Source organism: Patagioenas fasciata, chromosome W (assembly GCF_037038585.1).
Source record: "Patagioenas fasciata isolate bPatFas1 chromosome W, bPatFas1.hap1, whole genome shotgun sequence".
In the NCBI taxonomy this organism is placed as follows: domain Eukaryota; kingdom Metazoa; phylum Chordata; class Aves; order Columbiformes; family Columbidae; genus Patagioenas; species Patagioenas fasciata.
Window position 1 is genome coordinate 48,981,329 of NC_092559.1, and position 14,186 is coordinate 48,995,514.

At 42.5% G+C, this 14,186-nt stretch overlaps 1 protein-coding gene across 2 annotated transcripts in view; it reads left to right on the plus strand.

Annotated features, from left to right (window-relative positions):
• Positions 1-14,186, plus strand: part of LOC136114576 (transportin-1-like) — a 108,221-nt gene that overhangs the window by 57,862 nt on the left and 36,173 nt on the right. For both annotated transcript variants that reach the window (XM_065859945.1, XM_065859944.1), the window contains 2 exons: positions 5,543-5,649; positions 9,089-9,222. In XM_065859945.1, the coding sequence (XP_065716017.1) occupies positions 5,543-5,649; positions 9,089-9,222 (241 nt within the window). The remainder of the gene's footprint in view (positions 1-5,542; positions 5,650-9,088; positions 9,223-14,186) is intronic.

Consider the following 14,186-nt stretch of genomic DNA (forward strand, 5'->3'; position numbering starts at 1 on the left):
ATAGTGAGGTTGGTCCAGTACTCTCACTGGTCTCTTGATACTAACTAGGTATAAATATATTGCTACCTGCCTAGGCTGCCTTGTTAGCATATGAGTTGGCATGTACTAGTCATAGCTGCTCTTTGAGATGCATACACATTTTTGTTGTTCAAGCACTATCAATTTAATGAGCCAACTGCAAATAAGATCTCTGGAATTCTGAGATGAAGATGAGCAAGTACATCAAAATAACATCAGGGAAGAAGTAATGCAGCCTTTGTGGTCTCTGGCATCCGGTACTAACCAGACAAAAGCTGACGCCTTTTGGCCAAGATGGAGGCAAGTTGATTAATCCCATTCTCACAAGTCAGCTCACTGAGGACAATGAAGATGGCAGTAAAGTCTATTTTAGAACTGTGATTCAAGACCAAATGGTAACTACATGTTGTGTTCTTACTTAGCTTTTCCCTGTTTTAACCTCAAAATGAGTAACAGTGTGGAACCTCTCTGTGCTGTGTGGTACAGCTTTTAAAAACAATTGTGCCAACATTGAAATATGGATTCGAGTTCAAAAAAGACACTACACGTATTGAGGACCCACAAACTTACCAGGAAATAAATGAATCTATTTAGGAGGTGTCTGTCACAGAATCACGGAATGATCGGGGTTGGGAGAGACCTCTGGAGATCATCTAGTCCAACCCACCTGCTAAAGCAGGTACACCTAGAGTAGGACAGGAATGTCTCCAGAGAAGGAGACTCCACAACCTCTCTGGGTAGCCTGTTCCAGTGCTCTGTCACCCTCAAAGTAGTTTCTCCTCATGTTTAGATGGAACTTCCTATGCTTCAGTCTGTGCCCATTGCCCCTCATCCTATCGTTAGGCACCACTGAAAAGAGTCTGGTCCCATCCTCTTGACATCCTCCCTTGAGATATTTATAAACATTGATGAGATCCCCTCTCAGCCTTCTCCAGGCTGAACAGACCCAGCTCTCTCAGTCTCTCCTCATAAGAAAGATCCTCCAGCCCAATTAGTAGCTCTCTGCTGGACTCTCTCCAGTAATTCCTTATCCTTCTTAAACTGGGGAGCCCAGAACTGGACACAGTGCTCCAGGTGCAACCTCACCAGGACAGAGTAGAGGGGGAGGATAACTTCCCTCAACCTGCTGATCACACTCTTCTTAATGCACCCCAGGATACCATTGGTCTTCTTGGCCACAAGGGCACATTGTTGGCTCACGGTCAACCTGTCATTGACCAGAACTCCCAAGTCCTTCTCTGCAGTGCTGCTTTCTTGCAGGTCAACCCCTAACCTGTACTGGTGCCTGGGGTTATTCCTCCCCAGGTGCAGGACCCTACGCTTGCCCTTGTTGAATTTTGTCAGATTCTTCTCTGCCCAGTCCTCCAGTCTGTCCAGGTCTATGACTGTTCTTAAAACTTTCTGGGGATTCTAGTCTAGGCAGGACCTTAGAGTAGCTCCCTGCTTAAAAGCAAGCAGGGGAAATAGTTTGAGTGTTTAAGAGTAGTGGCAGGACTGGAGAGCTTCATTGAAGAAGGAAGTGAATGATTGCCCTATGCAGGGGGAATTTTGTCATGAAGTTCAACTTTTTAGAATCAAGAAGTTCAGAAATAAACTTTCAGAGCTACAGAAGCAAACCACTACCCCAAAACCCCCAACCTTTCTCCTGTCCTGTTATTGACATGAAAATACTGAAACGTAGTTGATTTTTCTTTACATTCAGTTTTTTTTATTGTAGAGTTGATGCTATAAACTGGAGTTGCATGTAATTGGAATAGTGACATAAAATATACTGTCATTACAATTACAGTTCTTTTTTTAACAATTTCTGACATCCATCTGGAGTCTGTTCTCTCATGTCGAGGTGCAGAAATGACCTTACAACCCTTAAGATTGTAAAGAAGATATGTATTTACAGCGCTGGATACAGGGGATAGCTCCGCCCAAGTTGTGTGTGTTTACAGTAGCTGTGAGCTTGGTTAAATGCAGTAAAGTGTTACATATTCATGAAAGTCTTAGGAACGCCTGTGTATATTCATAACCTGTCCCCGAGAAGGCGGTTCTTATTACGATGAGTTCTGGGAGACCATTTCCATAGTCTTCACCTCCGGCTCCTCCTGGTTGCAGCTGTGCAGTGATCGTGAACCCGGGTCCTCTTCTCTGTACATGGTCACCTTTGGTCCAGTGTGATGAGTTGGTTAGGATTCAGACTACTGAGCTGGTTATAACTGGCGTATCTCCTGTCCTGTGCCCATGTTTCTGTTATCTGCTTCACCCAGGATGCACCAAGGATGCACCCAAGGATTATTAATTTTGCAAGGCGTCAGTGAAGTCCTGTTTCTCGTACAATAAGTTACACAGAGCTAAGCAAGTCTAGGCAATAGTGATGTGGGTTAAAGGGTTAGCTCTCTAAGTATCTTTAAGTGTTAGTTCTTTAAGTGTTAATTAGTTAATTGTTAGTTAATTAATTAATTGTTAATTCCCTGTATCAATGTGTTTACTGCTCAGTTAGATGAACTGCTGTACTTGTTAGATTTCACATTTGTCAAGTGAAATATCAACAGATTCTCTAATACTGATTTGTAATTAAGTTCATAATAAATCAAGGACTACCTTTATAAAGATTTTCAGTTTCCAGTTTCTAACCTTGCAGCTTAGTATGTTGGTCAGAAGGAAAGGCCTCATTTAACTGTCAACTCTAGCCCAAACCTGTCAAAAAGCTGCAAGCTACTACATTGATTATTTCTTTGATTATTCTTCTGACATCCTTGTTTCTGTGTTGCAGAGAAAGCCACAAAGGCAAATCTCTAGTGTCTTCTGTTCCCTGCTAGCCAACTAAAGCAGCAGGCGGGTGGGAAATATTTCACATTTGAAAGGAAATGAAACTCATTAGAAGCCCATGTAGATTTCTTTTAACATGAACATAAGTGCCTAAAACTTTATTTTATATAGCTGTTTCCCCATTGCTCTTAAAACCTCTTGCAAAGCTTCAAATTCTATACCTATTGCCTCTTTAAGTTCTTGATAGTCTGATATCTATTTATTTATTTGTTTTTGTCCCCACCAAAGTACCTCTTCATCATTTAAAAAAATAGCAAAACTTTAAATGGCTTCTCTACAGACCTTTACAGAAAGCTTGTAATGACATGTATGGTCTGAATTGCATGTGCTTCTGTTGCAAGGGGACGATAGCCTCAAGTGGCTTCTTGCCTACACATCTGGAAGTATTTCCTCCTAGGTTATCCTGTTGCTGTCTAGGATAAGCCTTTTTGAAGAACACTTAAAGTAGTTTTCAAATAGTCTTTCCTTTAGCTGTGAAAGCTTGCATGTGTTACAAGTACAGACAAACCATTTGTCATCTTCAGAAAACTTCTAGGATTTTGAAAAGATTTTAAACCAACTCTTTTCCAAAACTACCAAGCCCTTTAAGACTTATGACTTCTCTCACATGTTGATCCAGAGGAGTTCCAGGAATTTCATTCTTAAGTTTGTTTCTCAACATGTGTTAATTCTGCAAACCTGTGCCAGATCTAAGTCAGGGAGACAGTTTTGCAATTTAAGTACATTATCTAGGAGGCAAGAACATTCATTTGTTTTGTTCTGTTTATGAAGTTCAGTTTAATTTTTTTAAAAAGCAGATCATTAATATCCAGCAACAATAAAATATGTATTTTCTATTAATGCATCTGATATTCTTTGCAGGACCATAATATTCAGGAGAAATAGTCTTTAAGACTCCATAGATCTCCATAGGCTTTTGGGAGTCTTTTCTGTTCAGTTGCAATTATGGAGACAACTGGATACAAACTACTTCTGGAGCTGTAAAATTGTGTTTTATTTCTGTCTTCATTTTTGCCCATTGTCTTCTTGGGTTCTCCTTATTGCATCAAAAGAAACACAATGCAAAATATCTTTGTGTCTTGCCCAGAATGTCCATTGCTCTGTAATGTCGTCCTGTATTCTTGTATATTTAATAAGAATTTTAAAATTTTATTCCAAAGAAAAAGGATATATGGTGATTAACTCAATGAAAAAGCTTAGGAAAGCTTTTTTACATCACTTGTCATTTGGGAGATTACTAGTTGAGGCAAAATGGACTCATAGTTAGTCCTAGTTTATAAGCAGACTTCCCCATTCCTTTCACCTAATTGGTTGTTCCTGAGATTTCTGTATGTACTGGAAATGGAATTAGCGACTCTCTGGGCTGTCCTATTTGTTTGCTGGATCTGAATCAGCCAACCCCTACAGCTGATCACTGAATGACCTGCCATAGTGTGTAAGCTCTTAGTAGGTATCTCAGTCTTAGAATGTGTCCTTAATGTTTTGCATAAACATAATAAAGCTGTGAACACATAATTTACCATTAGGTTATAAGTTTATTGAATGACAACTTCCCATGTTCATGCTTTTGTATCATAATAAAGAGGAGGTGACTTGAGGTAGATACTCTATGTTTACTGGAGGTCAAGATTTGTACAGTATTTAGTAAACTTAGAGCAGAAGCTGCCCTGCAGTGTTTGGGCATGATTATTTCCTGAACTGGAATCACTTTGTGCTTGACTTCTCATATCTAAGCCCTTGTCACCAAACTGTGGCAGATGTTCTCTAGTAATCCCCGCCCTCCCCACTGACGAAAGGGAATACGAAGAAAAGGGAGAGAGACTTAGAAGTTGGAAAGTTAAAAATGCTTTACTAATAATACTGAGAGAAAATAATGCAAAATATACAAAACCAATATTGAATTTCCCCAGGGTACGGCAGCAGCAGCCTGCCGCTGTGTGGGCTGACATCATGCCAGAGGCTGCAGGGCAGGCATCCAGAAGTCCTGGACTGGACGCAGCAGTAGACAGGAACTGGATTCAGGGATGCACAGACTGGAACCAGGATCAGGATTGCAGGCAGGAGAACAGGCAGGGTCCTCTTCAGATGCTGGCCATAGACGAAGAGAGCAAGACCCTTGTGATCTCCCAGTTTTATACAGTGTATGACATGGATGGCATGGAATAGCTAGTTGGTCAGTTTGGGTCACTTGTTCTGTCCGCCCCTCCTTGCAAATATGCCCCTCTCACTTATGGGATGTACAAAATTTATCAGCAACCTTGGCTGCCATAGCAATAAGGATAAACCTGGGCCTCTTCTTCATACCATTGCTACAGTTAGCTCAGTAGAACTGTAAATATCAGCCGTTATCAGCTCCGGAGCAAACACTGTCCAAAAAACATGCAGCCAACTTCAGGATAATGCAGTTACTTAGAAGAACATAGCTGAAAGGAAAATTCACTAACAGAGAATTGGTCTTGTTTTAACCTAAACCAGGACAGCCCTTCATAGTAGCAGGAAGGAACAACCTGCCTTTGCATTTCAAAGACTTGCAAATACCATTTGTAATTTAATATACTTCCTCTTTTTATGCTTGCCAGCTCTTAATAAAATGAGAAATTTCTTAACTGCTTAGATCTTTGAGAGGAGTAAAATGAGAAAAAATGGTGTGAAACCTGTGAAGATATGAGAGATCTCATTTCCTTTATTCCTCTGATTTACTTAGGCATTCTGATAACAACCATTGCTTCAAAAGGGGAATTACAGAATTGGCCTGAACTCTTACCAAAGCTTTGCAGCCTGTTGGATTCTGAAGATTACAATACCTGTGAGGTAAGGAGACTTATTTTGAAATGGATTATCATCTAAATTTGATTATTTTTTTGTTTCTCTTGTTTCTCTTCATAGATACTATATGTATGTATAGTATTTTGTGTGTATGTGTATACGCATGTATATAATCTCTTCAGAGAACAGTGGGTCAAATTTAATACTTTTTATTCTACGTGCATTCCATGTTCTTAGTGTTGATTCAAATAAATTTGTTTTCTTTGCATAAAAACAGAATAAGACTGTAGTCATAGCATCTCAGCTGAGAAGCATCCTAAAGTTACCACTTTGTGATGCCAAATCTTTTAGGCATCATCGAGTTGACCCTGAATTTTCTCCTACTTAAAAGTAGTGTTGTTAATTCTTCTTAAGACTTAATCTGGAAATGTGATCTGAGGAGACTGAGGGGTGACCTCATTAATGTTTGTAAATATGTAAAGGGTGAGTGTCACGAGGATGGAGCCAGGCTCTTCTTGGTGACAACCGATGATAGGACAAGGGGCAATAGGTATAAATTGGAACACAGGAGGTTCCACTTAAATATGAGAAGAAACTTCTTCTCAGTGAGAGTGACAGAACACTGGAACAGGCTACCCAGGGGGGTTGTGGAGTCTCCTACTCTGGAGACATTCAAAACCTGCCTGGACGCCTTCCTGTGTAACCTCATCTGGGTGTTCCTGCTCCAGCGGGGGGTTGGACCAGATGATCTTTTGAGGTCCCTTCCAAACCCTAACATTCTGTGATTCTGTGATCTGTCATTGCTATATCAGGCTAGTGTTAAATGAACATTTTTGTTCAGTGTTTATGAAGGAAAATAAATAACAGCTCAACTGGAAAAAAGTCTTGTCTCATTTTTAAAAAATAATCTGTGGTCACACAATTTTAATTGATGCTGTCTCCATAAGTGTGTGAAGTATTTTGTATAAAATAATCACAGAATCACAAAATGGTTAGGGTTGGAAGGGACCTCTGGAGATCATCTAGTACAACCCACCTGCTAAAGGAGGTTCACCTAGAGTAGATTGCAGAGGAATGCATCAGCGTGGGTTTTGAACGTCTCCAGAGAAGGAAACCCCACAACCTCTCTGGGCAGTATGTTCCAGTGCTCTGTCACCCTCAAAGAAAAGAAGATTTTCCTCAAATTCAGATGGAACCATCTATGCTTCAGTCTGTGCCCATTGCCCCTCATCCTATCGTTGGGCACCACTGAAAAGAGTCTGGTCCCATCCTCTTGACATCCTCCCTTGAGATATTTATAAACATTGATGAGATCCCCTCTCAGCCTTCTCCAGGCTGAACAGACCCAGCTCTCTCAGTCTTTCCTCAAAAGAAACGTGCTCTAGACCCCTAATCATCTTTGTAGCCTGCCTCTGGACTCTCTCCAGTAATTCCTTATCCTTCTTAAATTGGGGAGCCCAGAACTGGATGCAGTACTCCAGATGTGTCCTTACCAGGACAGAGTAGAGGGGGAGGATAACCTCTCTCGATGTGCTGGTCACACTCTTTTTAATGGACCTCAGGATACCATTTGCCTTCTTGGCCACAAGGACACATTGTTAACTCACTGTCAACCTGTCGTTGACCAGAACTCCCAAGTCCTTCTCTGCAGTGCTGCTTTCTAGCAGGTCAATCCCTAACCTGTACTCTGGTGCCTGGGGTTATTCCTCCCCAGGTGCAGGACCCTACACTTGCCCTTGTTGAATTTTGTCAGGTTCTTCTCTGCCCAGTCCTCCAGCCTGTCCAGGTCTCACTGAATGGCAGCACAGCCTTCTGGTGTGTCAGCCCTTCCTCCCGGTTCGGTATCATCAGGAAACTTGCTGACAGTAAACTCAGTCTCTTCATCCAGGTCACTGATGAACAGGTTGAACAGGACAGGACCTAACACTGACCCCTGGGGAACCCCACTAACTACAGGCCTTCAACCAGACTTTGCACCATTGATCACAACCCTCTGAGCTCTGCCATCCAGCCAGTTTGTGATCCATCTCACTGTGTATTCATCCAGCCTGCACTTCCTGAGCTTGCCTATGAGGATGTTGTGAGAGACAGTGTCAAAAGCCTTGCTGAAGTCAAGGTAGACAACATCCACTGCTCTTCTCTCATCTACCCAACCAGTCTTACTATCGTAGAAGGCTATAGGGTTGGTCAAACATGATTTCCCTTTGGTGAACCCATGCTGACTACTCCTGATAACCTTCTTTTCCTCCACATGCTTGGAGATGTCCAGAATGAGCTGTTCAGTCACCTTTCCAGGGATGGAGGTGAGGCTGACTGACCTGTAGTTTCCTGGGTCGTCCTTCTTGCCCTTTTTGAAGACTGGAGTGGCACTGGCTTTCCTCCAGTCCTCAGGCACCTCTCCTGTTCTCCAGGACCTTTCAAAGATGATGGAGAGTGGCTCTGCAATAACACCTGCCAACTCTCTTAGCACATCCCATTGGGGCCCATGGATTTGTGGATGTCCAGTTTGTGTAACAAGTTCTTACCTGTTCTTCCTCAAGCAAGGGAAAGTCTTCCTTTAGCCAGACTTTCTCTTCTGTCTCTAGGGTCTGGAATACATGAGGGCCAGTTTTAGCAGTAAAGACGGAAGCTAAGAAGGCATTCCATAACTCTGCCTTCTCTGTATCATCTGTCACCAGGGCATCCTCCTCATTCAACAGCAGACCTACATTTTCCCTAACCTTCCTTTTGCTGATGATATACTTGAAGAAGCCCTTCTTGTTATCTTTGACATCCCTAGCCAGATTTGCTTCCAAGTGGAGTTTGGCCTTCCTCACTGCATCCCTGCATACTCTAACAGCCTCCTTGTATTCCTTCCAGGTGGTCTGTCCCTTTTTCCACATTACATAAACATCCTTCTTCCACATGAGTTTTGACTGGAGTTCCTTATTTCCATGCTGGTCTCTTACTTCCTTAGAGATATGACAGTGGTCCAAGATGTCATGCTGCTATATAGTGTTTTAGTGCTGCTTTCTTAAGAAAAAAAAACTTGAAAATGAAACTCTTATTTACCATTGTGTCCAGAGTTCTGTTTTGCCCTATAAGAAAACATAAAAGGAAATAAAGTTGTATATAAAATTAAATTGGATGCTTCTGCAACTTGTCATTTGTTTTTAAAAGAAGATCTTGCTTATAAGCATTTTTAAAAATATGATTGAATAAATGAGCATTGAATGCTGAAGTTAAAATTACCACTTGTCTATTAGAGATTCGTTCAGCTTGAGAGCTTACAGATGACAGTATAAAGTGCTTAAATAAAAAGCCTTTAAAGATGTTTTAACTCGATATTTAGTTAGCTATGTTTACTTTGTTAATTAGCTACATTTACTGTGGTGTTGTGCTAAAAATTACTTGTTCTGTACAAAACTTAAAATGTTGCTTTTTTCAAATGTAAAAAACCAGACTGATTGATTGTTTGATTGATTTATTTATTTTTGAAAAACAGGGTGCATTTGGTGCTCTTCAGAAGATATGTGAAGATTCTGCTGAAATTTTAGATAGCGATGTATTGGACCGTCCACTCAATATTATGATACCTAAATTCTTGCAGTTCTTCAAGCACAGCAGTCCAAAGATAAGGTAGGTTTAGGTGTTGTACTGAAGTTACCTGTTAAAAACTTATTTGCATGAGCAGCGAGGTTGATGTTTTGTAGATCAGTTTAAAACATACTTGTGTGGGCGAAAAATCATGGACTCCACACACTCCAATATGAATTCAAGCAAAGCCATTTATTACAGAAACAAGCCTCCTTATATATGCAGTTATTTCCGGATCATGGGTCCACGCTCCAAGCGTGCATTAGCTGATTGGATATTGTCCATGTTCACGAGCTGTCCATGCGCCCGAGTCTCACTGCTAATAGGTCTGCTGATTTACATCTTGTTGAGGCCCTGTTATTGTAGAACTGCCTCACTCCCACAGCAGGTCCTGTTTTCAGCTTTCGAGGTGGCCTTGAAATTCCTTTGGCTAGTTCAGAAATAAGTCTCCATCTAATAGAAACTCATCCACACAACAACCTCAAGAAAATCCCTCAGATCTCCCACACTTAGTTTTTTTAAATGATCCTGCATGTGCAAATGTGAGAAGAGAAGGCACAGATATTTCATGCATCACTAATTTCCACACTTTTTTTAGTCCATCATAGCATTTAGGTGTTTGCTTTGTTTCTCTTTTTTGTGTTTTTTTTTGTTTTTGTTTTTTCTTTTCAATGCGAATCAGAATTGAACAATTTAAATTCTTTTCTAGTCTCAAAATTAGTAAATTAACTTACAGTACCATACTTCACCCATTTTATTCCAAAGTTCTGCAGAACAACATTAATTGCAATACAGCATTAAACCCCAGAATTCCACATTTAAGCCACATTTGAGTACAATATCGTTTGCATTGCACCTTTGAACTGCTTACTGCTCAGCCAGATGGAGGCACCGCTGGGTCTCCCTGACAAAACAGGTCAGTGTACGCTGGAGCCCAATCGGCATCTACCCCCCCGCAGCCGTAGCAAGCTGGACTGGGCAAGGCTTTTATTAGTGTCTCATCTGGGGTGCTACAACTGTTATTCCAAAACCAGGATTCTTTACTTGATATGCATACAAAAAAGCCAAATCCAGCACATCGAGTTGAGACACAGTCTATCACAGAGTTGCGCATGTCTGGATGTTGCAATAAAGCTAGCATGCTAGAAAGAAAAGTAACAGCTATTACACATAAAATCTTATCATCACGTTCATGCAGTAAGGAACTAAATTACTCATGATCTTCTGTATTGTCACCAAACGCACATTTTGAGTTGACGGATTCTCATGATTTAATAGTCTTTGAACTTACTGTAACATATAACAGACAAAGACCTATTAAACTGTAATATTCTTAAACAGATACCCACAAAGAAAACAGGTTAATGAGGAAAACATCTTGCAGACTTCAGCAAGTTTACTGTAACCTGTGTGTCATCAGTTAATTCTCTCTCAGCTTTTTCAAGTTCAAACTGTTCCGCCTGTAAAACTGTCTGAAATGATTTAATGATGTCTTGTAGAGATTTATTTTGTCCTGCTCTTCTCGCCTTAAAAACAACATTAATTGCAACAAGGTGTTATACTTCAAGATTCTATGCTTTGGATACTTTTCCCAATCATTTAACTTATACAGCAGCCACCATTTATTACAATATTTCACAAGATCTTCCTTCCTCATATTTTCAAGTGCTTTCCTATGTTTTAAAACACCTCCCAATACCAATTTCTTATGAACATGACAGAAAACAGTCATTCCTGACCCCATCTTGTAAGTAAAGACCATGAGAAGAGAGAGAGAGAGGGGGGAAGCACAGGACTGCTTGCAGCATGAGTGGGAAAAGTGGGGAGAAGATTTTTTATGGTGTACTTATACCACAAAGAAACAATTCTAACAACAACCAGTAAAACAATTAACTCACATTCCTGACAAGCTGCTTGATTTTCATAGAGGCAATACACTGAAACACGTAATATGTACTGTAAAACTTGCAGATAACACGTTGATAGCAAACATTAGCATTCTGTACTGCTAATTTCAACACCAGTGCTTCCTTAGCTTCTAAGTTTTCAACCTGCTTATTGATGGCCTCTTGAAGATCACAGTATCACAGTATCACAGTATGTTTGGGATTGGAAGGGACCTCAAAAGATCATCTAGTCCAATCCCCCTGCTGGAGCAGGAACGCCTAGGTGAGGTCGCACAGGAAGGTGTCCAGGCGGGCTTTGAATGTCTCCAGGGAAGGAGACTCCACAACCTCCCTGGGTAGCCTGTTCCAGTGCTCTGTTACCCTCACTGAGAAGAAGATTTTTCTCAAATTTAAGTGGAACCTCTTGTGTTCCAGCTTGATCCCATTGCCCCTTGTCCTATCATTGTTTGCCACTGAGAAGAGCCTGACTCCATCCTCGTGGCACTCACCCTTTATATATTTATAAACATTAATAAGGTCACCCCTCAGTCTCCTCTTCTCCAAACTAAAGAGCCCCAGCTCCCTCAGCCTTTCTTCATAAGGGAGATGCTCCACTCCCTTAATCATCTTTGTTGCCCTACACTGGACTCTCTCCAGCAGTTCCCTGTCCTTCTTGAACTGAGGGGCCCAGAACTGGACACAATATTCCAGATGGGGTCTCACCAGGGCGGAGTAGAGGGGAAGGAGGACCTCTCTCGATCTACTGACCACCCCCCTTGTAATACACCCAAGGATGCCATTAGCCTTCCTGGCCACAAGGGCACAGTGCTGGCTCATGGTCATCCTGCTGTCCACCAGGACCCCCAGGTCCCTTTCCCCTACACTGCTCTCTAATAGGTCATGCCCCAACCTATACTGGAACCTGGGGTTGTTCCTGCCCAGATGCAGGACTCTACACTTTCCCTTGTTAAATTCTATCAGGTTATCCCCCGCGCAACTCTCCAGCCTGTCCAGGTCCCGCTGGATGGCAGCACAGCCTTCTGGCGTGTCAGCCACTCCTCCCAGCTTAGTGTCATCAGCAAACTTGCTGATAGTACACTCAATTCCCTCGTCTAAATCGTTAATGAATATATTGAATAATATTGCCCCCAGTACTGACCCCTGAGGCACTCCACTAGACACTGGCCTCCAACTGGACTCCGCACCATTGACCACCACTCTCTGGCTTCTCTCTTTAAACCAGTTTGCAACCCACCTCACTACTCTATTGTCTAGACCACACCTCCTCAATTTAGCTGTGAGGATGCTGTGAGGGACTGTGTCAAAGGCTTTACTGAAGTCAAGGTAGACCACATCCACCGCTCTGCCATCATCCATCCACCTTGTTACATTCTCATAAAAGGCTATGAGGTTGGTCAAGCATTACTTACCCTTGGTAAAGCCATGCTGACTGCCCCTAATGACCCTCTTATCCCTGATATGCCTTGAGATGACACCAAGGATAAGCTGTTCCATTACTTTCCCAGGGACAGAGGTGAGGCTGACCAGCCTATAATTACCCGGGTCCTCCTTCTTGCCCTTTTTGAAGACTGGAGTGACATTTGCTTTCCTCCAATCCTCGGGCACCTCTCCCGTTTCCCAAGACTTGGCAAAAATGATGGAGAGCGGTCTAGCAATGACTTCCGCCAGCTCCCTCAGCACCCGCGGATGCATCCCATCTGGACCCATGGATTTATGGACGTCCAGACTATTTAATTGTTCCCTAACCCAGTCCTCATCGACTAAAGCAAACTCCTCCATTAACCTGGCTTCATCCGGGGTCTCAGGGGTACAGGGTTCCCCAGGACAGCCTCCAGCAGAGTAGACAGAGACAAAGAAGGCATTCAGCAATTCTGCCTTCTCTTTGTCTTCTGCCACCAGGGCACCCACCTCATTCATCAGTGGGCCTACATTTCCTCTGGTATTAGTTTTATCTGCTATGTATTTGAAAAAGTTCTTCTTGCTGTCCTTGACCCCTCTCGCCACCTGTAATTCTAAGGAGGCCTTGGCTACCCTAGCTGCCCTCCTGCATCCTCTAACAGCAGCCTTATATTCCTCCCAAGTGGCCAGTCCCTGCTTCCATGACCTGTAAACTCTCCTCTTCTGCTTGAGCATCCCCAACAGATCCCTATTCAACCACACAGGCCTTCTGGCTCCCTTCCTCGACTTCCTACGTGTGGGGATGCTCTGATCCTGAGCATGGAAGAAGCAATCTCTGAATGCAATCCAACTCTCTTGGGCCCCTTTTCCTTCAAGCAGTCTTGCCCATGGGATTTCCCCCAGCAATTGCTTGAAAAGGCCGAAATTAGCCCTGCCAAAGTCCAGGGTTGCAATTCTACTTGCTATTCTGTTCCTGCCACACAAGATGCTGAACTCCACCATGTCGTGGTCACTGCAACTCAGGCAGCCCTCAACCTTTACTGCTTCGACCAGACTCTCTTTGTTAGTGAGGATGAGATCCAGCAGTGCACCTCTCCTGGTGGGCTCCTCCACCATCTGCATGAGGAAGTTATCATCAATGCACTGGAGGAACCTCCTGGACTGTGGCTGGCTGGCTGAATGGTCCTTCCAGCAAACATCAGGGAAGTTAAAATCACCCACAACAACCAGGGCCTGTGACTGTGAGGCCACTCTCAGCTGCGCATAGAATGCCTCATTGCATGTAATTCTCACTGGGACCCTGAAAGTAGTTATAAAAGATTTGGCTGCTTTGTTGGTTTCAGGCACCTTTATCATAGCTTGATATGCAAGGTCTGTTGACTGCCTCAGGATTTCAGAAACTAATAGTGCCTGTAATTGTGGTGTGCCAGTTAGTGTCTGTTCCAAGAATTGTGGAATACCTGCCCCTTTCAACGAGTCCCTATTGTTCCATCCTGAATGATCTATAGCTGTTACATTGCATAGGTCTAATTTTGCTGGAGTCTTTCATGGTTTTTATCTGATCTCAGGGCAACACGTACACATACTCTTTCCTGTTAACTTGAAAAAAAAAAAAGCTGCAAATCCTCATCCTCTTCTGAGTCATCAGATAACATCATATAATGCGGACTTGAACGATGCTGGAGAATCATTAGTAACAGG